The sequence below is a fragment of the Phragmites australis genome, chromosome 8 (assembly GCF_958298935.1).
Source record: "Phragmites australis chromosome 8, lpPhrAust1.1, whole genome shotgun sequence".
Lineage (NCBI taxonomy): Eukaryota > Viridiplantae > Streptophyta > Magnoliopsida > Poales > Poaceae > Phragmites > Phragmites australis.
This window is the reverse complement of record NC_084928.1, coordinates 36,117,199-36,142,358: the sequence shown is the minus strand read 5'-3', so window position 1 is coordinate 36,142,358 and position 25,160 is coordinate 36,117,199. Positions and strand designations below refer to the sequence as shown.

The window sequence follows — 25,160 nt, the reverse complement described above, 5'->3', positions numbered from 1 at the left end:
CGTCACTGCGTGCCTCTGCAGCCTCTCGGCCTTCTAGAAGAATGCCATCAGTTTGAGCCTGCAGGTGCAGCTACCAGAGCAGCCCGGCGACGCAACCGCGACCGGCCCCCAGCATTGTTGCTGACTCTTCGTGCCACTACATTTTTCAGCAAATCTCTCTTTTTACAACCATAATCAGAAGAATAATCGCCAATCCTTATTTTTTAGACCATAATATATCGATGGTTGGACATTATTAATTACAGGTAAAAAGAGAGAGATGATGGAGCTTCTGCAGGGTCAGATTCCATTTGTGATGTCAAAGTTTCTTGACCGTAAATTGACTAGTACAACACATCATTTGCATTTGGCAAAACAATTAAAGAAATTAATGTATCCATCAACACTGGTCAAAGTATTGATAATACCAGTATAATTGAACGCGGGAGAGGTACACGAAAAGAGGCAATTTCTTGCCCCCCGGTGCACGCATAGGGATGCACGACATTATCGTGGGTATCTTGACAGTACCACTCTTGTTTCCGATTAGAGAGACACCCTAGGGAACACTGATATTATGCCATGCAAATAAGATGCATCTTTATTTTCTTTTTCGTCAATGAGACTAGTCTTTTGTCCAACTTGCAGATCAACATCCATCCAATACACACGGCGAATCAAAATTCCTTTTTTCTTGCCTGACCAACGGCAAGAAGAGCCTCCTTGTCTTCAACGTGTTCTCACTCGCATAAACAGTTTTGGTGCTTCTGCACTAGACAATTCCATGAACGAATCGGCTTGTTGCAAAAAAATCAGATTCTAAATTGGCTCGTGTTCTTAAGAACAAGGTGTAATTTTTTTTCAAGCGGGTGCACGTGGTGATGTGAGTGTGTACGTGTATGCCACGGACGTGGAGTTGAACTGCAATGAACTAGTGTGGCTCACTCGATTGGGAACAGCTATATATAAAACAAACGCTAAATTAGAAGAGGCATTGAAGAACATAGAACATATGAAGAGGATGGAGCGAGAGCAGGAAGATTGCTTCTTCCCATCTGGGTTTCTATTTCTCACCCATTTTATACCCTAACTATTATGATCTGATTTGAGTTAGTAATAATATGATATAGTGTTCAAGTGTTAATTTAGGTGTTTGATCAAGCGGGAGCATGACAATGCATCTACAAACTATACCGGTGTTTAAAAAAAAAACTTGACTCGTGTCTTTAAAAAATCTTTGACTTTTGACTGTAAAAAAAATAACGAGCTAGCGCGAGGGTTTAGCTGCAAAGCAGTCTCTTGGAATAAATACTTAAACAGCTCACGGTTCACGCACTTCTCTGCTTCTGCAAACCTCACATAAAAAACTTTCCATTTTTCCCTCGATTTCCCCATGAAGTAGCTGATCCTTTTTTTCTATTTGTTCTTTTGCGAATTCGTCGGATCAATTTTGAATCGCGCAGGCATCCGACGAAATTTGCCAAAATCCCCCCCTGCGGAGTTAAGCAAACCGAGGTAATTCTTTCCCCCCTGTTGAGGATTTTTTGGGGGATAATCCCGGGTGTATACTGTCTCGGCGGGTTTTGTCACTTTGTGCGGTTTCGCGACCAATTCCAGTGTAAATTTCGCTCTTTGGGCGTTAAATCTGGTTCTTGGTTGAAGTTTTTTTTGGGATCCCGGGTGCCTACAAGGTACTTGGAGCGCCTTGAGAGGAGTTCGTGGGGAGAACTCCATGTACGATTCTATGTGATCAGGCCAACAACTGCCGCCTTTATGCTAAGAGATGTGGATAAGAGCTAGAACTTGGTCTCGTTTGTCCCCCAAGCGGTGCCTTCTGCTGTTCTCAATCTTGTTCAGCAAATGGGATTGGCCGAACCATGTTGTTCTTGTGATTCATCCACTGCTTCAACGGCTTGGAGTTTGGGTTGTGGACCTCTTGTGTGTTCATGGAATCATGGTGGAAAACGCGTGCTTGATGAGGCAAAGCCTGTTCCGTATTGGTCTTTGTGTTCTGTTCTTGTAAGAGAGCTTCGGCGGCGCCCGCACGTCGAATTTGACAAGTCTGTCTGCGTATATTTTTCATTGGAAGTTCTTGTAGGAATTTGCATATTGTTATAAGGATTTGTAAAATCATGAACTTTCAACGGAAAAGACTTGAACCTGCGAGCGTTTGACAAGGCTGTTTGTGCAGTACATTTTTCTGCTGCATCTTGCATGGCTGCATCTGTTGTACCTCTAGGTGCGTTGTCTTGGAAACTATTTGCCCATCTCATTGGCATGTCACTAAACACGCAGCACGGGAAGCTCGAATCCTTTTTAGTTACTTGCAGTTTGCTTCTTTGCTCCATCCTTAGTTTATTTTAACATATGTGGGAGCTGTCGAGTAAATTTGATCGTCATGTTGAGTCATTATCTCTGAATAACTGTCCTGACAATGAATGACACTAAACATTTGGAAGGATCAGATCCTTTGAAGTTGTGCTGTTGCTATTTGTTTATTTACTCCACCCTTAGTTTATTTAACATAAATGGAAGCTGTCAAGTAAATTTGATTGTCATGCCAAGTCATTGTCTCAGCGGTCCTGACAATGAATAATTATAATTCTGAATCTTGAAAAGTTGAGCTGACATGTGATCCGTATTTTCTCTATGGAAGCTGAAGGCCAAATAAGTTGCTGATTTGTGTTTGCTTTCATGAACTTGTGACATTGCAGAAGACCAACTGCCTTGCTAGGAGACAAAGAGTTGCCTAAAGTGTACCAGAAATTTGTTATATCTTGACCTGACTTGCTGACTCATAATGGGATGGGGAAACACCATAACCAGGCGCCTCAAAGTTTTTTCGATGGCATTGTTTATCTACTTAGACTATAAGGTGTGTTTGTGTTTCGTTTTCTTTTAATGATGTTCTTTCATCAACCAGCCTTTTCCAATATGCTAGAAACAGATTAACATGTTCTTGAGATACAAGCAGGCTGTTCAGAAGCGAGTTCAATGGGTCAGCATTGTTAAAAAGAACGCCATATTGACAAAAACACACGAGCGAAATGCTCGTCGTGTTCTCAACCTGATGATAGAGTTAGAAGGTTTATGGGTGAAACTCGGGCAGTATTTATCCACAAGAGCAGATGTGCTTCCTGAACCCTACATAAATGTCCTCAAGCTGTTGCAGGATTCACTTCCTCCACGCCCTTTTGAAGAGGTATCCATACCTGTTCTTGAATTATAAGAAGGTTGAAAGTTATTGTCCTGATATAGTATAGTCGATCTAAATGGCAGTGATTAACAACTTATCCTGGTTCTCGTCTCTGTTGTGCAGGTTCGTGGAACCATAGAGAAAGAACTTGGAAAACCCATCAGTGATCTATTTGCTGACTTTGTCCTGGATCCTCTTGCAACTGCATCAGTAAGTACTGTAGTGTCAGAATGAACTTTGGTTATCTGATGGAAATTCATAGTGTGCTCATGTGAGCCTTCATGAACATTTGGTAACAGATAGCACAAGTCCATCATGCAACTCTGGTAGATGGCAGAGATGTAGTTGTGAAAATTCAGCATGATGGTGTCAAAGAGATCATCTTGGAGGTTTATCTCTAATCTGGCAAGTAGGTTTAGGTAACATAGTTGGAGTTTCTTACATTTTTGTATTGGTGGTCAGGATTTGAAGAACGCAAAATCATTGATTGAATGGATAGCGTGGGCAGAACCTCAGTATGATTTTAATCCAATGATTGATGAATGGTGCAAGGAGGCACCAAAGGAACTTGATTTCAACCACGAAGCAGGTAATTCTCCTTGCTCAGGTTCTTACTCATATGCTCATGCACATATTCTCTTTTTATCAAAGTCATGGTCTAGTCACTTATGAAGAGGTCACCTTGATAATGTATGGTGCAATATCTTTAATTTTAGAGAACACTAGGACAGTCTCCAGGAATCTTAGTCGCAAAACTGACTGTGGGAGTGACAGTGTTTCCAATGCTGTTGATGTACTGATTCCAGAAGTTATTCAGGTCTTTCTGTCAGTTCTATTTTCTATACTGTTTATCTTGTGTTAATTTTTGCAAATCAAGTATCATCATCTGACATAGTCTTCTTTTGTGTATCAGTCAACTGACAAGGTTCTAATTTTGCAATATATGGATGGGATTCGCTTGAATGACAATGGTTCATTGGAAGCATATGGTGTTGATAAGCAAAAACTTCTTGAAGAGATAACCCGTGCATACGCTCATCAAATATACATTGATGGCTTCTTTAACGGCGATCCTCACCCTGGTACTCAGATTCTATGCAACTTGGGAAGATAATATGTCACTCAGTTGTATTGTTCATTTTTTTTTCTTTTGCCTTGTATATCTTTGTATTGCTACCACATTAATTCATACTCACATGATTTTTTTTCTTCTGTAGGCAATTTCCTCGTGAGCAAGGAACCTCCTCATAAACCGATTCTCCTTGACTTTGGGCTCACTAAACGCATATCAAAATCTATGAGGCAGGCACTAGCAAAGATGTTTTTGTCATGTGCAGAGGTTTGTATCATTTCAATCTTCTAAAATCTAAATAATGCACAGAGAAGATAATATTTTGTTAGTATAATCTACAACCATTTCCCTTGGGGTAGTTGCAACCTTTTCTTATATTAGATATAGAACCCAAACAAGCATGTCTTGTTTACTTTCATATCTTTTCTTATAATAATATGTCTCTATCTTTTATATTACTCATTAGTGATATGGCAGACTGTTAGATGAAATGGCATATTCCCAAGCTATAAGAGAAACAAGGCAGAATTGGGAACTCAGCTTCGTTTTTCACTACTGTTTTTTAGTTATGATACTTATGGAAAGAGCGGTACATCATAAAGAGATGACTTGAACTTGTATTTTGAAGTATCAACATCCCATGATCAAAGTTTGCAAAATGGGGTTCTTCAATTTATTCTACTTTTGTTATTTATTTTCCAGCTTGTCATATTTTGGTTATTTGTGTGTAATTTACAAATCTGAGATATGACATATCGATGTGTAGGGAGATCATGTGGCATTGTTGTCAGCATTTGCAGAGATGGGGCTTAAACTGCGGGTTGACATGCCTCAGCAGTCTATGGAGATTGCCACGATATTATTTCGCCAGTCAACTACAGCAAGTGAAGCAAAGGTAGGCTGAAGGCTACGACATCCATTGCACACCATTTTTTCTCCTTTTCAATAGCTTTGGATATTTGGAGTAACTGTTTATTTGTGGTTATTCATACTTATTAGGAGAACATAAAGGCATTAAATGACCAAAGAGAACGAAATCTCAAGGCTCTTCAAGAAAAGACGAAATGGAACAAGAAGGAGGTTCAACGTTTTAATCCTGTGAGTAGGAATGCCCTGCGTACTACTTTCTTCAACTAATAGACGAATGTAACATCAAAGTTTTCATGCTCTTAGGTTGATGCTTTCCCTGGGGATGCAATTATATTTATGAGGGTCTTGAATCTTCTTAGAGGTATGTGTTTGATTTGGGCTTCGGTGTGATTTGGGTTTACTAATTCCTCTAAGATATCCAGTATCATAATGCCATTTGTTTTAAATTTCTGTAGGCCTTTCAGCGTCACTCAATGTTAAGATAGTTTATCTGGACATCATGAGGCCATTTGCTGAATCAACTTTGCTAGGGTGAGATGCCATTTATTTTACACACTCATGCCATTTGCTGAATCTTTATAGAAAAACATCATCTTTTTTTTTCATTGCTGATTTATGCCTTCCTTGTCATCAGGAGTTTGATGCGTGGACACATACCTAACAGTCAGTGGATTTATGACTCACCTGCTAACTCTGATGTGGAGTCTAAACTGAGAAATTATCTACTTGAGTTGGGAAGTGACAAAATTTTAGGAATACAAGTAGGTCAATAATCTCCTACTATTCAATTACGTGTGACAACATTTCTGTAGAAAATTTGTCTGCTCGAATTTAATATTATCCGCCTTACACTCACATTTGTTCCTTCTCCAGGTCTGCGCATATAAAGATGGAAAGGCCATAATAGATACTGCCGCTGGTATGTTGGGGAAGTACGATCCACGACCTGTTCAACCTGATTCGCTCTTTCCTGTTTTCTCAGTGACAAAGGGTATCACTGCTGGTATGGTACATTGGCTTGTTGACAAAGGGTGAGTGGTTAATTCAATACCAAGTTTCTTTTAAACTTGCCAGTGTAAATCTGTTTGCATGGCTTCGAGTTACACTATATTATAGAATTATTCGATGTTCCACATCTTCATCTTAATTTACTTGTCCATCACCTACTTGCACATCGATTTCTTTTCTTTTCTTTTCTTTTCTTTTTTTGGCTTAAGTGTAAGTATTGTAGCATGCCACTCCGTTCTAATATTCCTAGATTTACCAACAAACAAGGATATTCCATGATTCCATTTTTGTATGCATGCATGGAAAAATTGCACACTTATATTCTGAAGTACAAAATGAACAACCGAGATTTTTTTTAAAAAAAATGGTCAAACAATGCTTGCATTTCTGATATTTGCCACTGAATGGTGTTTTTTAAGAACAGTAGGGAAGGACCCTACTGAAAATATATCAATATATGTAATATATTAAGATAAGTACAAAGGTCCTCAATACCAAGCTACAATGTGCATTAAGAACAAAGAAACTGATTACAATAATGAATTAAGACGTTCATCATAATATATTCAAATTTATCCAATTGATAAGATGTGGCAGACATTTCTTTGAAGCTCTTTCCTCACTGAGTGGTGTGCTGTTGTGAGTTTTATTTAGACTTACGAAAATAAATGTTATGAACTTCAAATATGATTTTAGCCCACTAGTTAAAGTAGCTCAAGCTATTGTGTAACAGCACTCCAATTTTTCAGGAAGTTGAAGTATGAGGAAACAGTTGCCAACATATGGCCAAAATTTGGAACTAACAGAAAGGAGCTAATAAAGGTACCAGAACTTCCTTGTTTCTATTATTTAAAGTGACATGGAGTTTCATAGGACTATCACATTATCTGATTTCTGCTTCCTAATAAAGGTGCACCATCTTCTAAATCATACATCCGGTCTGCACAATGCATTGGGGGATGCGATGAAAGATGATCCTTTGTCGGTATGTGACTGGGAAGAGACACTAAACCAGATTGCCACGTGTACACCTGAGACTGAACCTGGTTCAGCACAAAGTTATCATTACCTATCCTTTGGTTGGCTGTGTGGTGGAGTTATAGAGGTATGCTTCTCCCCTACCATCACATAGACAGCTTTGTTCTTCTATGGGAGAATTGGTGTCATGGACTTTGTTAATTGCATAAACGATCTTTTTGGGGGTCATGTACCTGCACTAATTCATAATCTGGCTAAGTGTATGCTAAATTTTAATACAAATCCCCATCAAGCTATCCTTTTTGGGTCCAAAGTTTAGCGTATAGTTGGTTATGGGGTTTGCAAGCCATTATACTGTTCTAAGTCGATTTCATGAATCCTAACCCTGATATTTGACAATAATAGCATGCATCTGGGAAGAAGTTCCAAGAGGTCTTAGAAGAGGCTATTGTTCATCCTCTTCACCTTGATGGGGAGCTATATATTGGCATTCCACCAGGTATGCTGCAGATCTCAAATAAATCTGTGTATATGTTATGTACAAGAACTCTTTCCAATTCACATTCTGTTCCTTCTTAGGTGTGGAATCTCGTTTGGCAGCGCTGACAGTTGACACTGACGAACTTGAGAAGTTATCAGGACGGAGAGGCCCAGATGTGCCATCAACTTTGCTGAACAATGTTGCACAGATGGCAACTGGTTTACCTGTTCTTTTTAACACGCTAAATATTCGCCGGGCCATTATTCCTGCTGCCAATGGCCACTGCTCTGCTCGTGCACTTGCTCGATACTACGCAGCGCTTGCTACTGGTGGCGCTATTCCTCCACCACACTCTTCTGACTCCAAGCCACCCCTGGGCAGCCATGTCCATACCCCCAAGTTCCCTACTACTCCACCCAAGAAGAAAAAAGGCACTTCAAAGAAGGGTGGCAGTTCCACAGGAAATCTCCAAGATGTGAGCAACACTGACAAGACGGGGTACAGCCAGCTACGTACCAGTGACGCCGACGACGAAGCAGCAGCCGGAAGCGCCAGCAGGATCTTCAGCAACGACAAGATCCTTGACGCGTTCATGGGCGTCGGCGAATATGAGAGCATGATACACCCGAATGGCAAGTTTGGGCTTGGCTTCAGGAGGTACAACAACTCCAGCGGTAAGCTGCAGTGCTTCGGGCACTCCGGGATGGGTGGGTCGACAGGGTATTGCGATGTGGAGCACAACTTCGCCATCGCTGTGACAGTGAACAAGATGTCGCTGGGAAGCGTCACGCGCAACATTGTCCGGTTCGTCTGTGAAGAGCTGGGCGTACCCGTGCCTGACGAGTTCTCTGCATCTGGGGAGAAAGGACCTGACATGGTGCTTAACCTTGCACCGTCTGAGCAGCTAAGATGATGACCTTACCAGCTTGCATGCCATTGTTGTGAAGGTAGCAACTTACCAGTTTGAGAACTCCTGTTGTCATACAAGATCGCTAATAGAAAAGAGAAAACCACAGAATTTTTCACGGTATATATGTGATACACAGGCATGCCATTTTGATTTTGATATGGCATGCGTAACTCCCAGGTGTATGGTGAAAGAAAATGTCAAAATGGTATAGTGAATTACAGACTCTATGAAAATGCACACTTTGGAAACTGAGAATTCGAAATGTGTCATTCACTCTCCAGTGACCAGTACAAGGAAAGCACATGATGGCTCTGTGTATGCTTCGCCCCTTTGATGATTTGTGGTATTTCGTAACTGAATCTTCTAATGTGCTTTCAATGAAAGCAGAAATATCCATACCCTTTTGTCTAGAAAAAATAAAATCAAGTGATTGGTAATTTTCAACTTCCTGGTGCATGCTTAGCATTTAGTAAGGTTGTGTTTGGCTTAGTTCCAGGCTTCTTTGGGCACGGCCCAGGATGCCAGAGGGGCCAGAGTGGTGGCAGCACAGCGGCCCACCTGTGGACGGTGCCGCCGGGCTGAAAAAAAATTTAGCTAGCTCACGAGCTTAAAAATCGGAGATAGGGACCATATATCCGACATTATCCGACGACTATTTAAGTCTAATTTGTAAATTTTTATATGAATTTAAATGGAGATGATATTTTTTTCATTTAAAGCGGTTAATATATCCAAATAATTAATATAAGCTTTAGCCAGTATATTGTATACTCGTAACTTCTATGATTTCACTCTAGCATAACTCCTTCTACGTGATTATATTTTTGATTTGCTTATTAAACTTGTAACGTAGTTGAGTTTTTATATGTAGAATAGCCGAACAAACAATTATAATGTGTACTATGTATATATGATTATTTTTATTTAATATCAAAAAAATATCAGTTAATCTGACTCGTCACATATTCGATCCGTATACGTGATCCAACATCATCATATTAAATTTCTGAAAAAATATAAAATATAATAAAAGATTAGCAATATTTATGTGTATCCGATCCTATTACACCTTTCACCCAGCGACGAGCGAGGGCGCTCCTCCCCTGTCGGCCTCACCGCCTGTCTCCCTCCCGCCGGATTTCGATCCCTCAGCCGACGTCGTGCCAGCCGCCGCTCGAGCTCGACCCGTTTACGATCACGTAACGTACGTGGGACTGCTTGCCCCTGAAGTTCGTAATATTTACTCTCGGTTGCCATCGTTAAATAGTTATTGGTTTCCCCGCCCCATGGGCCCACCTCCGCGCACTGCGCTTTCGCGGCCGCGATCCTTCGAACCCGACGCGCAGCGCCACCGCAGAGGAGAGAGAAACAGAGACGGCTTGCCTCGCCCCCGTGACGCGAGTCCAGCTCCGCCTCCGCGGAAGACGACGCAACCGACACCGACGCGGTCGCTTGGCGCCTCCTCCTCCTCCTCCTCGCGCGATGGCTTCGGGCGCCGACGCGGCGGCGGCGGGGGCCGCGGCGATCGGGATCTCCGGCGGCGATGGCGAGTGGGCGGAGGCGTGCCTCCCGCTGCGGCGGAACCTGCAGCGGCTCGCTCCCGACGAGGTGAGCGCACAGTCGCTTTTGAATTGCAGTGGTGGTGCTCGTTTGTTAGTTGGTTAGTTACAAGATGCGGCACAGGAGCCGCGCTGATCTTACGCCTCACCGCTGCGAATTCGGAATTTTTAGTTCGCCGAGTGTGATGTTTCTGATGTGGCGTTTGATTTGATTTCTTAGTTATATTTTCATGCCTTGTCGGTTATTTGAAAATTGTAGTTTAGGTGTAGTGTCTGATGATTGAATGCTGGTACGGCCAACTACCTCTATTCGCTGTAGTTTTTAGTCTCCTCACGTGGTGACGGTGGGGGCGAGTTGACCCACACCGCCGCTGAAATTGAAGAGCTTCCGAGCTTTTCATGATGTCGACGGCTACCTCCTAAATAGTGGTACTAACCGCCCTCTTTTGCTGCCACAGTGGGAGCATGGTTCCCAGGTTCATTGTGATGCTAACTTATACTCTGCTCGAGCATTACATTGCCTCAATTCCTTACATAAAAAGATGAGAATATGATATTTTTGGTAGATTGATATGTTCTCTTGGTCTCAAGTTTAAACGATGTTTTTGTTGTTCATCTTGGTAGAATGTATTTACGTTGAAACTGTAGCTGTACTATACTTTTCTACATGTATATCAGGGCAAGTTGGTCATCATTTGATGTACATGTAACTTGGCCCCAACGAGAATTAAGTACCTATTGGAGCTGGGTTTGGACGATACCCACCACTATTTCAGAATCATGTAAATCCAAATATATTTGTATATGTGGTGCAACGTGATGTGTTCTTTAACTCGAATGATGTATTAAGGCACAAGATTTGGGCTTTCTCTTTCTATAATGCTTGTTGCCTCGTGATTCTAGATTGAACTTGCAAAAATGCTATTGAATGAAGGCCAGATGCACCTGTTTGAACACTGGCCAGAACCAGGTGTTGACGATGACAAGAAAAGAGGCTTCTTTGATCAGGTGTGTATTCATATTCAGAACGTATAGTGGCAGTGAGATTACATGAATATATAATCACCACATAGCTGTACCTTGCTTACTGATCCAGTACAAAAAAAGCATATTCTATCAATAGTATCCTGTGAGAGGTTTGAAATATCAGATTCACCCATGAATAATTTTTTTCAGCACTATAGTTAAAAGTAATGTGTCCTCTTACCTTTCTGTACATAATATTCTTACATTCTGTATATAGAGGCATAATCTATGCCAAGGAAGTCATAAGCAGAAATGCATAAAGTTGTTTCATTTTTGCTAAAATTTTTGTTATCTAGGTTCGTCGACTTAATTCAAACTATCCTGGAGGACTGGTTTCGTACATCCAGAATGCGAGAAAACTACTAGCCGATTCAAAGGCAGGCAAAAATCCATATGATGGTTTCACTCCTTCTGTAAGTGTTCCTATATGCAATTTTCAATGGATTGGTGTGGCCTAAATATCTCTTCTTTCATGGTTTGTTCTGGAAACACCTAAATTGACCATCATGAACCCGAATTGTTCAAAATGAGTAATTTAGTGCAACTCAACATGACAAGTGTTTACAGTGACAAATGGATGCTCTTTATTTTAGTTTGACAGATTCTCTACTTTCTTAGCTTTCTTCTCTTTTCCTTGGTGATGCAGTTAATAGATTTGTTATACCACTATGTATGCAACTTCCAGATGTGCTCTGTTTATACCAGAAAGAGGTGTTGGACACTCTGCTACATGCATTGTGTTATTGATGTCTTGGATTATTGTGTAAACAAGCACTGATATGCCCTGTATACATTAGGATGCTGGTTTGTGTTGCAACTTAGAAGTAATGCCTACTCGTATGTGATCTCAGTTGTCAACTCAGGATGACTTTATTATTTTCTTTTTCTGGGCTGAATCAGTGAGTATTAATGTGCCTATTATATTAAACAAGTAATACATTGTGTTAAATGAGGAATCATACTTGCAGGTTCCTTCTGGGGAGGTATTGACTTTTGGCGATGACAATTTTCTTTCACTGGAAGCTGCTGGGGTAAAAGAAGCATGCAATGCTGCATTTGTTCTTGTTGCTGGCGGGCTTGGTGAAAGACTTGGTTACAAAGGAATCAAGGTATGCAACAAGCTGCTAATAACAAACTTATAGCCAAGATGGCAAAGACCAACATGTAGAGTGGATCACTCAACTCAGTTAAAGATGATTAATCATTAGGTGCTACATTAACCAGCACACATTTATTGGAACTTAAACTAAATGTTGTAGTACTCTACTGTTTTGGAGTCATGTACCCCTGGTATTGCTTGTGTTATTTCACTTATTTGGTTGAAATTTCCTCTTCCATAACTCCATGCTTCACATTTAAATTTACATTAGTTACTGTATAGTACTATCGCACATTGCCCCACAGAGAAAATTAAAACATCAATTGGAGATAAATACTGAGGAAGCTTAATGAACAACTGGTGGTAGGGGATATCATCTTCATAGTTCAAAACACTAACTTTATAATTTGGAAATAGGATTAAGAATATTTGGGCAAGTAATAGTGTACGAGCATCATTAAGTTGTGGCCTTAATAGTTTAGTGATAACTTTTCATACTATCCAGCAGGTAAGTTTGGTATTGATCATCCACTCTGGATGTTCTTTTTTTTTTTTTTTTGGTTGAGTGCACCTTGATACCAACCAGGGTTCTGAAATTATCGCACTGCTGACTTCATTATTTATTTCATCGTGCAGGTAGCACTCCCCCGGGAAACAACGACTGGAAAATGTTTCCTTCAACATTACATAGAGTCTATTCTGGCTTTACAAGAGGCCAGCTGCAAATTGTCTGAGGGTACATACTCTATGCTACATGCGTAATGGATTAACGACTTACCAACCATTTTTCTGTGGTGCCTGTCATTGTTGGCTAGTTTTTTCTTACTAAAGTAATTTTGATCTTTCCAGTAGGCATGGCTTGTTTTCACTTTTTTACTTATTTCCCTTCAGTACAAGTATAAAAAAAACTCGACCACAGGGAAAAGACGCCCCCTGGTTTTGTCTTAAGAGAGGAGAGTACCAAACCCTTTAGGGGGTACTCACACGACTTGCGAGCACCCGGGTTTGAGCCCGGGTGGGCGGCCTCTCAACTGGAGGCTCTACCATCCGAACGAAGCTCGGTTCTCTTCAGTACAAGTATGATGCTGGAATGGCTTCCCTTGCAGTCATGGAAATCGCTTTATGTGAGTTGGGGCTTGTGTGAGCTCTTATAAGTTATAAGTTGGCCTGCTACTGGTAGTGTGTAAAGAAAAGCCAGGATGGTAAACAAATACCATACCGCTAAATATTTTAAGATTGTGATGTGCTTGTTTTTATTTTGGTCCACCAGTAGAGACCAACTTTGATCGTATTTTATTGTATTAACAGAAGCAAGATGAACTCAATCCAAGTTAAAGGTGTGAGCCAGAATTTAACTCAATTTTATTGGTTTCTGATTTCTGCATTTGGTCTGTGTATATGTAGGTTTGAGTTTGAAATTATACCTCCCTCATTCTTTACATGGATAGGGAGGGAGGTAGGGATAAAGAGAATTTTGTAGTTTTCTTGTGAAGTGGTGCATCTGGCAATGGCATAAATTAGTTGCTAGTTTCATTATTTGCACATAATACATGGCATGCCACAGAAAATGTTGATCTTGTTTTTATTCTGATTGATGCTATTCATTGACCATGCAGATGGGTTTCATACAAAGATTCCGTTTGTTATTATGACTTCTGACGATACAAATGAGCTAACCATCAAGCTTCTGGAATCAAACTCCTATTTTGGAATGGAACCATCACAAGTGAAAATACTAAAGCAGGTGCCTTCTCTTTCCTTTATTCTTTCTACGTGCTAATTAGAAAAAGAACATCCTTTTATTTATGTAAAGCGCACCGTTGTTACTTTTGGTGTTGACTGTATATATTCTTTTCTTTTTCAGGAAAAAGTAGCATGTCTGGCAGACAATGATGCAAGACTTGCATTAGACCCAAACGACAAGTACAAAATTCAGGTTGCTAATTTCCATACGAGGATCACTAACATTGGGTTTTAAAAATATACAATGCCGTCTTTTACATTGAGTTTCTGTTCACCTTTCTTACTCCCAGTTTTGTGACTTGACAGACAAAACCACATGGTCATGGAGATGTTCATGCTCTTCTTTATTCAAGTGGTTTGCTTGAGCAATGGTATGCTCATTGATTCTAGCATTTACCAGTGAGGCAGTTATGCCCATTTCAAGAAAATTATCGGTTATCTACGATGAAGTAATTTGATAAGGTGGTATTGTGTATTCTTTTGATAGGAAGAGTGCAGGGAGGAAGTGGGTTCTCTTTTTCCAGGATACAAATGGATTACTCTTCAATGTTTGTATATTTCCTTCCCTACTGTATTGTAATTTGGATTGTTAAAAGATATATTTGTGGCCAACTGCTTCAGAGAGCCTGGGACTTTTGGTTAAGGCTGAACTGACATAATTTTTCTAATTGTTTTTAGGCCATTCCATCAGCATTAGGTGTCAGTGCCACCAAGGGTTACAACGTAAATTCTCTCGCAGTTCCTAGGAAGGCAAAGGAAGCAATTGGTGGAATTACCAAACTTACTCATGTTGATGGTAGGGTTTTACTATCATTTACCCCATTTGATGTGAGCTGTTAATGAGTTTTGAGTTTTGGCACAAGAAAATTGTGACACATTTTAAGTTAAGAATTAGTGTTTCAGTCTATAGTAGGTCTCTACTACAAAAATCAAGAAAATTATCTTTTATTCAAAAGGATTAAAAGGAGGCATATTCTTCTTGACTGTTCCATACTGGCCTGCAATCGGCTAGTCTCATCCAATTGAATGAAAGAATGCATTTCACTTGCTTTTCCCACATCTGTACAAGTAGAACACTTTTGTTCTGTCTATAACTCTATTATTGTGCACAGGTAGAACAATGGTCATCAATGTAGAGTACAATCAGCTTGATCCACTCCTTCGTGCAACTGGACATCCTGATGGAGATGTAAATTGCGAGACAGGCTTTTCTCCATATCCTGGAAATATAAACCAGGTAAACAATTCGTTGCAAACAGATAATTCAAAAGACATTCGTGAGTTAGGAAACTTTCAAAATATCCGTGAACTTCTTGGTTTGCCAAATACTGAAAACATGGTTCTTAGCATGGCCTGTCTTATTATTTTCCCCCTTCAGATAAGGATGAATTGTCTATTAATTTTTCTTCTGCTAGTATGATCTAAAGGTGTAATACTGAAACCAATACGAGCTAATGTGGATGCTGTTATCTTTATTAATTACAATGCTCTGTCAACTTTAGTTTATGATATATTCAAACTGCGTATATATTGCACTAAGGAAAATGCTGAACTTTTGTGTAGTTGATACTGGAGCTTGGACCATACATTGAGGAGCTCAAGAAAACACACGGTGCCATTTCTGAATTTATAAATCCCAAGTAATTAGTCTGGCCACTTGCTCTAAAGGACTTCTTTTTTACTGTGACATTGATCCAAGTTTGTTTCTATCAAGTTTCTGTGGATAAGTTCGTAATATGAACTTTCCCCCATTAATTTAAACCCAACCTATGATCATTTTGTCAATTTAGGTATATCGATTCTACCAAGACGGCATTTAAATCCTCCACTCGTCTTGAGTGCATGATGCAAGACTATCCAAAGACACTACCTCCCTCAGTGAAAGTTGGGTTTACGGTAAGAGGCAGGCAGGCTGTTCATCCTCACTTGAATCTTAAGGATGCATCATCTACCTGCTTTCTACCCTTTGAATAAGTATGCCGAGTATAAATAGTGTTCTGCTTTCTTGCTTCCCTTTTACTTGTACTCGATATGGCCTATAGGTCTCTCCCGATCTTTCTGTAATATACCAATGCACCATCTGCTATACCAGATAAGGCAGCATTAGGAATTTTAGATTCTCTGTAGTGCCTTTAGTCTCCAATGAATAATTCATGAACGCAGTCAGAAAATGAGACTTTATCTTGGGAGAAGTAGTTATCCTCACAAAATGTACGCTCTTGTAAAGGCAATCTGGTTTCAGACCAGAGTGCTGTGTTAAGAATTGCAACTGCCTCTACCTTTCAGTAAAAAGGAAAAAGCAGAGAGGGTGTAATCAAATGTTGCTTTTGTTTCTCTAGGAAAAGCGGCATCACCAAATTGAATCTCAGACACAATGGACCTTGCATGTGTCATTTCTTAAGCCCATAAGACAATCAACAGTTCATGTTATTTGCTATTTTCATGATGCATCCTCCAACTGCTTTATTTTCATTCTGCTTTTATTTTCTTTAATGCCAGATGATTGATACATGGCTTGCTTATGCTCCCGTGAAGAATAATCCTGAAGATGCAGCTAAAGTATGATTTCACCTCTTTCTAAGACTGATTTTAAATTTTACATCATTAGATTTTTTTTTACCCATGATTGTGAAGCACTTTTTCTTGGTAAGGGGACTTAATCTGAATTAAAGCACACTTTTATAGGATAGGTTAAAAATTCTCTTACAATAGGCTTATTAATTGTTAGATTTGACTTTTCCCTGTTGTAACAGTTAACTACAGTTCCTCCATTCACTTCTGAACATTCCATCTGTATTTGTTTGCGCATTTGAAGTTGTAATGTTCAACTAAAAGTCAAAACCTTCAACAGGTTATGTTAAACAGAGATTATGCATCAATCTTGTGCCAGCCGTCATGCTTCAATCGCACTAAAGCAATTGCCTTTTTCCTCTGTCTATTGTGCATTTGGTGTTTATATAATTATATGATCTGATATGCCTTCTTGCAGGTTCCAAAAGGCAATCCTTATCACAGTGCAACCTCGGGAGAGATGGCAATTTACAGGGCAAACAGCCTTATTTTGAGAAAGGTGATGCCATCAGCATATTCTTTTGGAGAGGACTTTAGCCATTGGCTAGTTCTCACATCGTTTGTGCTCCAGCTCAACGAGCTACTTTTCCTCCCTCTTTCCAGGCTGGTGCACAAATAGATGATCCTGTAGTTGATACCTTCAACGGGCAAGAGGTAGAGGTTTGGCCACGCATAACCTGGAGTCCACGGTGGGGTCTCACATTCAATGATGTCAAGGAGAAAGTGCATGGCAACTCTTCAGTTTCTCATAGGTCTGCTTTGGTCATCAATGGGCGGAACATCTTCCTTGAAGGCCTTTCGTTGGACGGCACTCTTATCGTCATTGCTGCCGATGAAGCAGAGGTAAAACACCATTAACCCAGAGATCTGGTAGAATACAAGTATCAAGGGCAACCCTCAGTTTGGTTATTCTCTTAAAAATGATACGTATGTTGTACTTCAACGCTTCATGCCATGCCTGTTTGCAGGTTAAAGTTACAGGTCATGTACAAAATAAAGGCTGGACTATCCAGCATGTCGACTACAAGGACACCTCGGAGAAGGAAGAGATCAGAATCCGTGGATTTAAGTTCGAGAAGGTTGAACAGCTAGAGGTGAACTACACTGAGCCAGGAAAGCATTGCATGAGTGCGTGAACAGGCATGCTTGATTGCCCTGAATAAGCTTCCTACCAGTTGGAAATAGTACGTCTGGATTGCCTCCCAGATTTTGGGAGGCAAACTCTGCCTTTTGCCTTCTCAAGTAATAAGGAGCGAAGTGCTTCGCCAATCACCATTCTTCATGTATATCTGTACTTGTATAGTAACATCGTTCATAGTCAACCTTTATTAGTGTACCTAAAGTTGATTATTTATACAGGATATAAGATTGATGTAATAAGTTTTATTCAAAACCTCACACTGAATCAAGTAAGTGCGGCTTATATAATTCGTGTTACTGAATAATTTTTGCCAAATGCCATGGCAGGGATTAGTGATTTCCTAGTGTTCCAGCAATAATCTTTTCATGCAATGGCTGGTCATCAATAATCTTTTCATGAGATTATGCGTTAGTCAACTGTTTCCATGCAATGGCTGGTCATCAATAATCTTTTCAAGCTTTTTAGTGATTTGCTTTTGCTCTTTTTCATTGGCCGTTGCATGCTGAATGAACAAGTGTCATCCTTTCCAAGTGGAAAGGAATGTGTGGTGACTGGTGAGGACTGAGGAAGAGGCAACTAGCGACATGCCGTGGCCGAAAGAACAAAACTGGACCAACCATTATTTCTCAAAGATAGCGAGTCTCAGAACCATGGCTTTTCCCCTGCCTAGATTTGGAGTTGCTCAAAGCACTTGTTTTTTAATCTTCAATCCCAGACAGTCTCGCTTATATTACCCGTAAATCCTTATAACGTGCATCCACGATTGTATCCCTGCTGATTAAATTAAATAAAGTAAAAGTTCTGGATTAAAAAAAAGCCTCTTGTGGATTTTTTTTCCCAGATGATTTTAGTGCCAAAAATAGCCATGAGCACAAAATCTTTGTCTAATTTAACTACAACTCTACCTCAAATTAAGACCCTTTTTTGTTATTGTTATGGATTGTCACGATCTAGATTCTGTGAAGAAGCTCATTTCCACCAGATTGTGGGTTGTAAGATTTTATAGTACAACTTGACTTGTAAATTATGAGAATCAGTTTTTAAATTGTGACCATTTATTTTTGCTTTTGCTTTTAGGCTAGAATATGTAATCAGAAAAAAAAACCAGTACCTAAGTGTACCACATCTTAAAAAAAAATTAAGAACACCCAAATATAAGGACATAGAATTTGTCTTCCGACAGCCTGTTTAGTAACACGATCTGATTAAATTAAATAAAGTAAAAGCTCTTGATCTAAAAAAAATGCATGTTGTGGATTTTTCCTATATGATTTTAGTGCCAAAAATAGCCATGAGCACAAATGTTAGTCTAATCTGACTACAACTCTACCTCAAATTAAGTGTACCACATCTTAAAAATTAAGAACACCCAAATATAAGGAAAAATAATTTGTCTTCCAGTTCGATTACAGCTCGAAGGGTAGGAAAGAAACCAAAAATAGAAAGAAAAATAAAAGGAAGGAGGAGAGTTTCTGTCCTGGAACAACATGGGCCCAGGCCCTGGAGAGCCCGGTAGCGGCCCATGGAGACCAGAAACCCTACGGGGTGGCGTCCGCGTCCCACCCCACCACGCCGCCTCCGCGTGTAGACCCCTTAAAAGCCGCCTCCGCAGGCCCCAAACCCTCGTTTTCTCTCTCCTGCGCTGCGCCGTCCCTCGCCTCCGCCGCCGAATCCGAGGCTCCGATCTCGGGTTGTTCACCGCAGCGCGCCAAGCACCCCGACTCCCGGCCCGATCCGCTCTCCTCACCGCGCTTCAGGTGGTCCGCTCCCCGAGATCTCTCGGCTTCGTTTCGTTGGTCTCGCTTGCTTGTGTGCTGTTTTGCCCGATGGCCGTTTTCGCGCGTGTCTGGTTCGATCCGGTCGTTCTAGGGTTGGATCTGCGTCTGTTCGGTGGAAAGATTCGGTTTTGGACGGTGAGGTAGCGGCGGTGGTGTCGTGGTTTTAGGGATAGCTGTGCTGGTGGAAAGATTAGTTTTTTTATCTGTTCTCCGCTGTAGAGGATTCATATTTTTTTTTTCGTGTTTGTTGATATCCGGCTGCCGGTTCGATTGGCTCCTCGTTCCGTAGGTTTTGAGTTCATGTGAAAAGATTGGGGTTCCAGTACCAATATGCAAATTTGCTGTTAGTCATGGCCCAAAAGTATTGCAAATCTTGTGTAGACAGCTCTTCTTAACTTGTGTAAAGGTTTATCTGGTTCTGTGGTGATGTGAGCCATGCTTAGGTATTGGATTCAAACTGTATGAACTAGTGGGATGCTGTATGTTTGATGAAATTGTTATGCCATGGGATGCTAGTTTTTGGCTCCATGGTCATGAGGCAACTTGCTATGGAAGTGAGGATGAAGTGCCCACATGGATTTTCGTAATATGATATAGTTTAGTTATCTTAGACCTTAAGTGAAAGACAGTGTTGTCTCATGTAGGTATTCATTGTTCAGTTATTTTCTGCAGTGCTGTAAACCTATATTTTGATTTCCCCGGAGTAGTTTTGTATAATTTCATGATACATCACTAAGTGCATGGCACTTTAATCTGCAGTTCAAGTATGTTTAGATTCTAAAGGCATTGATTGTTATAGTATAGTTCTGTTTAGATACAGTGTCACCTGCTGAACCAGTTGAATGCACATTTAATCTGAATTTTGGAGCTTATGTCTGACTTATCTTGTCTGTCACCTGTCCAGATATTTACTAGAGTATGCCTGTGTGCCTCTTGATTCTGTAGCAAACTGCGAGCCTCTTGGCTGTCACTTGTTTTCCAGCATGTTTTATCTCATGTTTTTATATTTTCTTTGCTACACAAACATATATTTCACCTGTTGTAGACTGTAGTAAGTCTGTTATAGTTTGGTTTGCCTTAAATTGTCTTATTCTCTGTTGTGAACTAATGATTAGAGCTATTTAATATCTGCTTCTGTCATATTGTTCTCATACGCCATACTTTTTTGTGGCTAACATGTTATCTTGTTTGCTCAGCCATGGCGGGAATGGCACCAGAGGGTTCCCAGTTCGATGCCAAGCACTATGATTCTAAAATGCAGGAGCTGCTGTAAGTAATATAGAACATAATTTTTTTACCTTGCCTACTTGTCTTTTTTATCTGTGGTTTGTTAGCTATGTGCTGCGTCTTAGTCTTATCTCTATATGTTCATGCAATACAGGAGCACTGGTGATACTGAGGAGTTCTTCACTTCATATGATGAAGTTTTTGAGAGTTTTGATGACATGGGCCTCCAAGAGAATCTGCTGAGAGGCATTTATGCTTATGGTAGGCTGGGAGTCTGTTCTTTTATGGTGTTTGCCTTTCAAAGTGGTATTCTTCTTACAAGGCCATTCTTTGTTTTATAGGTTTTGAGAAGCCTTCAGCAATTCAGCAAAGAGGAATTGTTCCCTTCTGTAAGGGGCTTGATGTCATTCAGCAAGCGCAATCAGGAACAGGAAAGACGGCAACTTTCTGTTCTGGGATCTTGCAGCAGCTCGACTATGGCTTGGTTGAGTGCCAGGCCTTGGTCCTTGCCCCCACCCGTGAGCTTGCACAACAAATTGAGAAAGTCATGCGTGCCCTTGGTGACTACTTGGGCGTGAAAGTTCATGCGTGTGTGGGAGGAACTTCTGTCCGTGAGGACCAAAGGATTCTTGCAAATGGTGTTCATGTTGTTGTTGGGACACCTGGTCGTGTGTTTGACATGCTGCGTAGGCAGTCCCTCCGCCCTGATCACATCAAGATGTTTGTCCTGGATGAAGCTGATGAGATGCTTTCTCGTGGTTTCAAGGATCAGGTAAACTCTCTGTTCTGTTTCATTTCTTGTGTTTTATTCTACTTGATTGTACTGCATTCATTGCTAGGTATTTTGCAATTGGTGTGCTGCATTTTAGTTGCATATACCTTGGCTTATCTTAAAGCATGTATAAGTATATTGAACTATCACAAAATTGCTTAATTGAAGAAAGGAAGAAAGTTCCAAGATGTTTGTTGCGGAGTTGTGGATATTAAAATTCAGTGTACTACTTTTGACATGCTTCAGCTGGGAAATCCTGTGCCAACCCAGTTGCATAAAAATATAGTTATTCTCTTCTGGTTATATGGTCTTCCAATTGAAGCATTCTAATAAAGCAACTTTTGTGATTTTTATTGCCATTTTTTATTGATTTCTCAATTATAATCGTTAAATTGTGGTGTGATATCTTTTTTTTGTTAAATGCAGATTTATGACATCTTCCAGCTCCTCCCAGCAAAAATTCAGGTTGGAGTCTTCTCTGCTACCATGCCTCCTGAGGCCCTTGAGATTACCCGCAAGTTCATGAACAAGCCTGTGAGAATCCTTGTAAAGAGGGATGAGCTTACCCTCGAGGGTATCAAGCAGTTCTATGTGAATGTGGAGAAGGAAGACTGGAAGCTGGACACACTTTGTGACCTGTACGAGACCCTGGCTATCACTCAGAGTGTCATCTTTGTCAACACCCGCCGCAAGGTGGACTGGCTTACTGACAAGATGAGGAGCAGGGATCACACTGTTTCTGCCACTCATGGTGACATGGACCAGAACACTAGGGATATCATCATGAGGGAGTTCCGGTCTGGTTCCTCCCGTGTGCTCATCACCACAGACCTGCTTGCTCGTGGTATCGATGTGCAGCAAGTGTCCCTGGTCATCAACTATGATCTTCCAACCCAGCCAGAGAACTACCTGCATCGCATTGGTCGTAGTGGTCGTTTCGGTAGGAAGGGTGTTGCCATCAACTTTGTGACCCGCGACGACGAGAGGATGCTTTTTGACATCCAGAAGTTCTACAACGTAGTGATTGAGGAGCTGCCTGCCAACGTTGCTGACCTTCTGTGATCAAGTTGAAAAAACAAAAAAAAAAGCGGTAAGGGACCTTATAAGGCTTGTTTTTGTTGAAATATCGCCAAGTTTCTCATGCGGGGAGTAGTGATGAGGTCGGGGTTCTATGTTAAGTCAGTGGTCATGGACAATTTGCAATTTTTGTATGCCATGTTTTGGGAATTTTTGTAGCTGCCTAGGCTGTGGTATGTGCTGGGGTTGATTAGTATGAAGAGGAAGACGCTGCTGCTGGAGTCTTTTTTTACTTTAGTATTTGTTTAAAACTATCTATGATGCTATTTATTTGTGTCATCCTTGACTCTTATATTCTACCGCAACAGCATGTATCAGTCAGCATTTGTCTTACTGAGTAAAACCTGTTTACTCTAAGCTAAAGCTTGTCTGCTATTGTGCTGTTATGGCTCTTCTATGGTAATGTTTGTGCTGTAGCGTTTATGCTTGTTCACTTGATGCACACCCTCAGATTCTCATCCAACAGCTATCCTGCTTTCTTCTTCCTCGCCTAAGAGCAACCCTAACAGGGCCACACAAGTGGGCTCGTCAGAAACGATTGTCGAAATGGTTCGTTCGCTCCCACGTGAGTTCGATCAGTTGGGACCGTGTCAGATTAAAAAAAATAGAAAACCACATGAAAGAAGTCCTAGATCCTCAAGTTTCCCACTGCTAAATCACAATCTCGGTCACACAAACTACTGCAACATCAAGAAAAACCTATTTCAACATTAAAAAAAATGAAATTGCAACGTAAAAAATCACGATGAAATTTTTTATTTGTCATTTCGGAAATTCATCTCCTTATCTAGGGAAGTATAAAGAAATTGTTTAAGTACATCATATTCTAAGATTCATATCTAAAAAGATCTAAAGTTTGATTAGCTATCACCGTCCTTCTTAAAGATAAATATGTTTTTTTATGGACCAATCGGATCGATAGAAGTAAGAAATGAAAATTAAAAATAGTAATAAAAAATTTATTCCGTAAAATAGCAAATAGAAAATTAACTTACCTTCCGGTGGCAAATAAAGAATTTTCTAAAAAAACACACTTCCATCTCCATCTCTATGCAACAGTCTTGTATGGTTTATCCGGTTGTAGCAAACCAAAATCAGTTCCGCAACATCCAGAAAAAGCTACTGCAACATCCAATAATTTCTATTGCAACGTTACAAAAATATTGCAATGCGACAAATAAAAACGGCTATTGCAACATTAACCTGCAATGGTTGCAACATCATGTGGATATAGATGCAACAAATGGAACAAGATCCACACCAAGAGAAGAATAGGCTGAAACAGAGCAAACCTCTCAACAAACAGATAATAGCTTTTGCAACAATCGAAATTAATACATGCAACATCTTGATTAGACAGCTTCAGCATCCGATTGACTCGCTATAATACATTCGAAATGAATAGGCAGCTTTAGCCTACTTGCTGCCTTGAAGAAAGAATGGGGAGAGGGGCAACAAAAACAAACACATGAGCAGATGATTGCCTTGCTTTGCCGAGTTGCGAAGGGAGAGTTGATCTTTTGGAGTCTGATGCCAAATTGTGGTATTCTGTTCATGCGAGGAATGGTCCCGATGAGAGAGAGATCCAACAGGTTGGGTTCACGTCACAAGAGTCCCCTCTTGTTGGACCTGTTTCGATTCGTCCATTCATGAGATCTTTCTCGTATAGCAGCCCAATATAACCCGTCGCATAGGCTGGACTGGCTGAATAAACAAATCAGGTCATGTTTGTTTTTATTTTAATTATGAATTCTAATTTCAAAAGTAAAAAGAAAAATAAACAGTTTTAGATTCTGTTTGTTTCAGCTAGAGATTGTGTATATACGTTTATCACAATCCAACTTGTATCATTCGAGTTCTCAGATTATAACAATCCATCTTCTACAGATCGTATACTACAATTTTTTACAATTTAGCTTTTTAAAATTCACAATCTATATAAATAGGCTCTTAATATAAAAGATAATTCTTACAATTCCACGATCTAGTTCAGAGAGCAGTTTCTCTCAAGACGTCCTACTAAAAGAAAATTGTTTAGGCCAACCTCAGATAGGATGTCCAGCTCATCTTGAGAGAAGCTGCTCTCTGAACTAGTAGGACTGGCACATAAATGCAGACTTGCGAAGAATGCTTTCTCTCTGAACATGTAATTAATATTGAAGTCCTAATAAGATCATTTGCTAGAGCCACTAAGCCTAATAGTTTTTTGCAAGAATATTCTTTGGTGTTAGGGTGGTTTATAGTATATTATTTTTGAATATTCTCTAAAATTTTAGACTGCTATGACATGGTATATTGTTCATCGTGCTATGGCCTGGTTCTACGATATGCCACCGGTGTGTCAATGACATGTGGGACTAGGTCCCACTTGTCATCCTCACAATAGATGGCATATCGTAGAATCAGCACTTATTCAGTTATAAATTGTAGATTTTTTTATTTATTAATGAATGATATGAATTACTATGTATGATACGAAGTTGGTATTATCGGACGACTCTTGGATACCATGACCTTTCAACAATGATGCGAAGGAGGAGCAAGAAGCGTCGTCTCGTAAACGTGCCCAAGAGGAGGAGAATGAGAGGCTAGCCCGTGAGCTATGTACTACAGAGGAGCAAGAAGCAGTATCCCGTAAACGCGCCCAGGAGGAGGACGAGAGGGTGGCCTAGA

General features: G+C 40.3%; 3 protein-coding genes across 3 annotated transcripts; all 3 read left to right on the top strand.

Annotated features, from left to right (window-relative positions):
* The first annotated feature begins 1,299 nt into the window (after window positions 1-1,299).
* On the top strand, window positions 1,300-8,749 carry LOC133927332 (uncharacterized). The gene is made up of 19 exons (XM_062373749.1): window positions 1,300-1,494; window positions 2,694-2,854; window positions 2,954-3,181; window positions 3,299-3,385; window positions 3,475-3,564; window positions 3,638-3,764; window positions 3,892-3,992; window positions 4,089-4,257; window positions 4,393-4,514; window positions 5,014-5,142; window positions 5,247-5,345; window positions 5,421-5,478; window positions 5,573-5,648; window positions 5,752-5,878; window positions 5,991-6,148; window positions 6,875-6,947; window positions 7,036-7,230; window positions 7,509-7,602; window positions 7,683-8,749. The coding sequence occupies exons 2-19, from the start codon at window positions 2,780-2,782 to the stop codon at window positions 8,495-8,497; spliced, it is 2,823 nt and encodes a 940-aa protein (XP_062229733.1). The 5' UTR covers window positions 1,300-1,494; window positions 2,694-2,779; the 3' UTR covers window positions 8,498-8,749.
* Window positions 8,750-9,786: 1,037 nt separating this feature from the next.
* LOC133927331 (UDP-sugar pyrophosphorylase-like) lies at window positions 9,787-17,971 on the top strand. Its single transcript, XM_062373748.1, has 17 exons — window positions 9,787-10,102; window positions 10,957-11,061; window positions 11,376-11,492; window positions 12,048-12,188; window positions 12,815-12,914; window positions 13,795-13,922; window positions 14,043-14,114; window positions 14,228-14,292; window positions 14,409-14,469; window positions 14,600-14,717; window positions 15,034-15,158; window positions 15,485-15,561; window positions 15,712-15,817; window positions 16,421-16,480; window positions 16,911-16,991; window positions 17,096-17,335; window positions 17,461-17,971. Exons 1-17 carry the CDS (start codon window positions 9,977-9,979, stop codon window positions 17,626-17,628), a joined length of 1,890 nt encoding a protein of 629 aa, XP_062229732.1. The 5' UTR covers window positions 9,787-9,976; the 3' UTR covers window positions 17,629-17,971.
* A 1,254-nt stretch (window positions 17,972-19,225) lies between these two features.
* On the top strand, window positions 19,226-22,779 carry LOC133927330 (eukaryotic initiation factor 4A-3). The gene is made up of 5 exons (XM_062373747.1): window positions 19,226-19,390; window positions 20,608-20,680; window positions 20,793-20,899; window positions 20,980-21,410; window positions 21,837-22,779. The coding sequence occupies exons 2-5, from the start codon at window positions 20,610-20,612 to the stop codon at window positions 22,470-22,472; spliced, it is 1,245 nt and encodes a 414-aa protein (XP_062229731.1). The 5' UTR covers window positions 19,226-19,390; window positions 20,608-20,609; the 3' UTR covers window positions 22,473-22,779.
* Window positions 22,780-25,160: the final 2,381 nt, after the last annotated feature.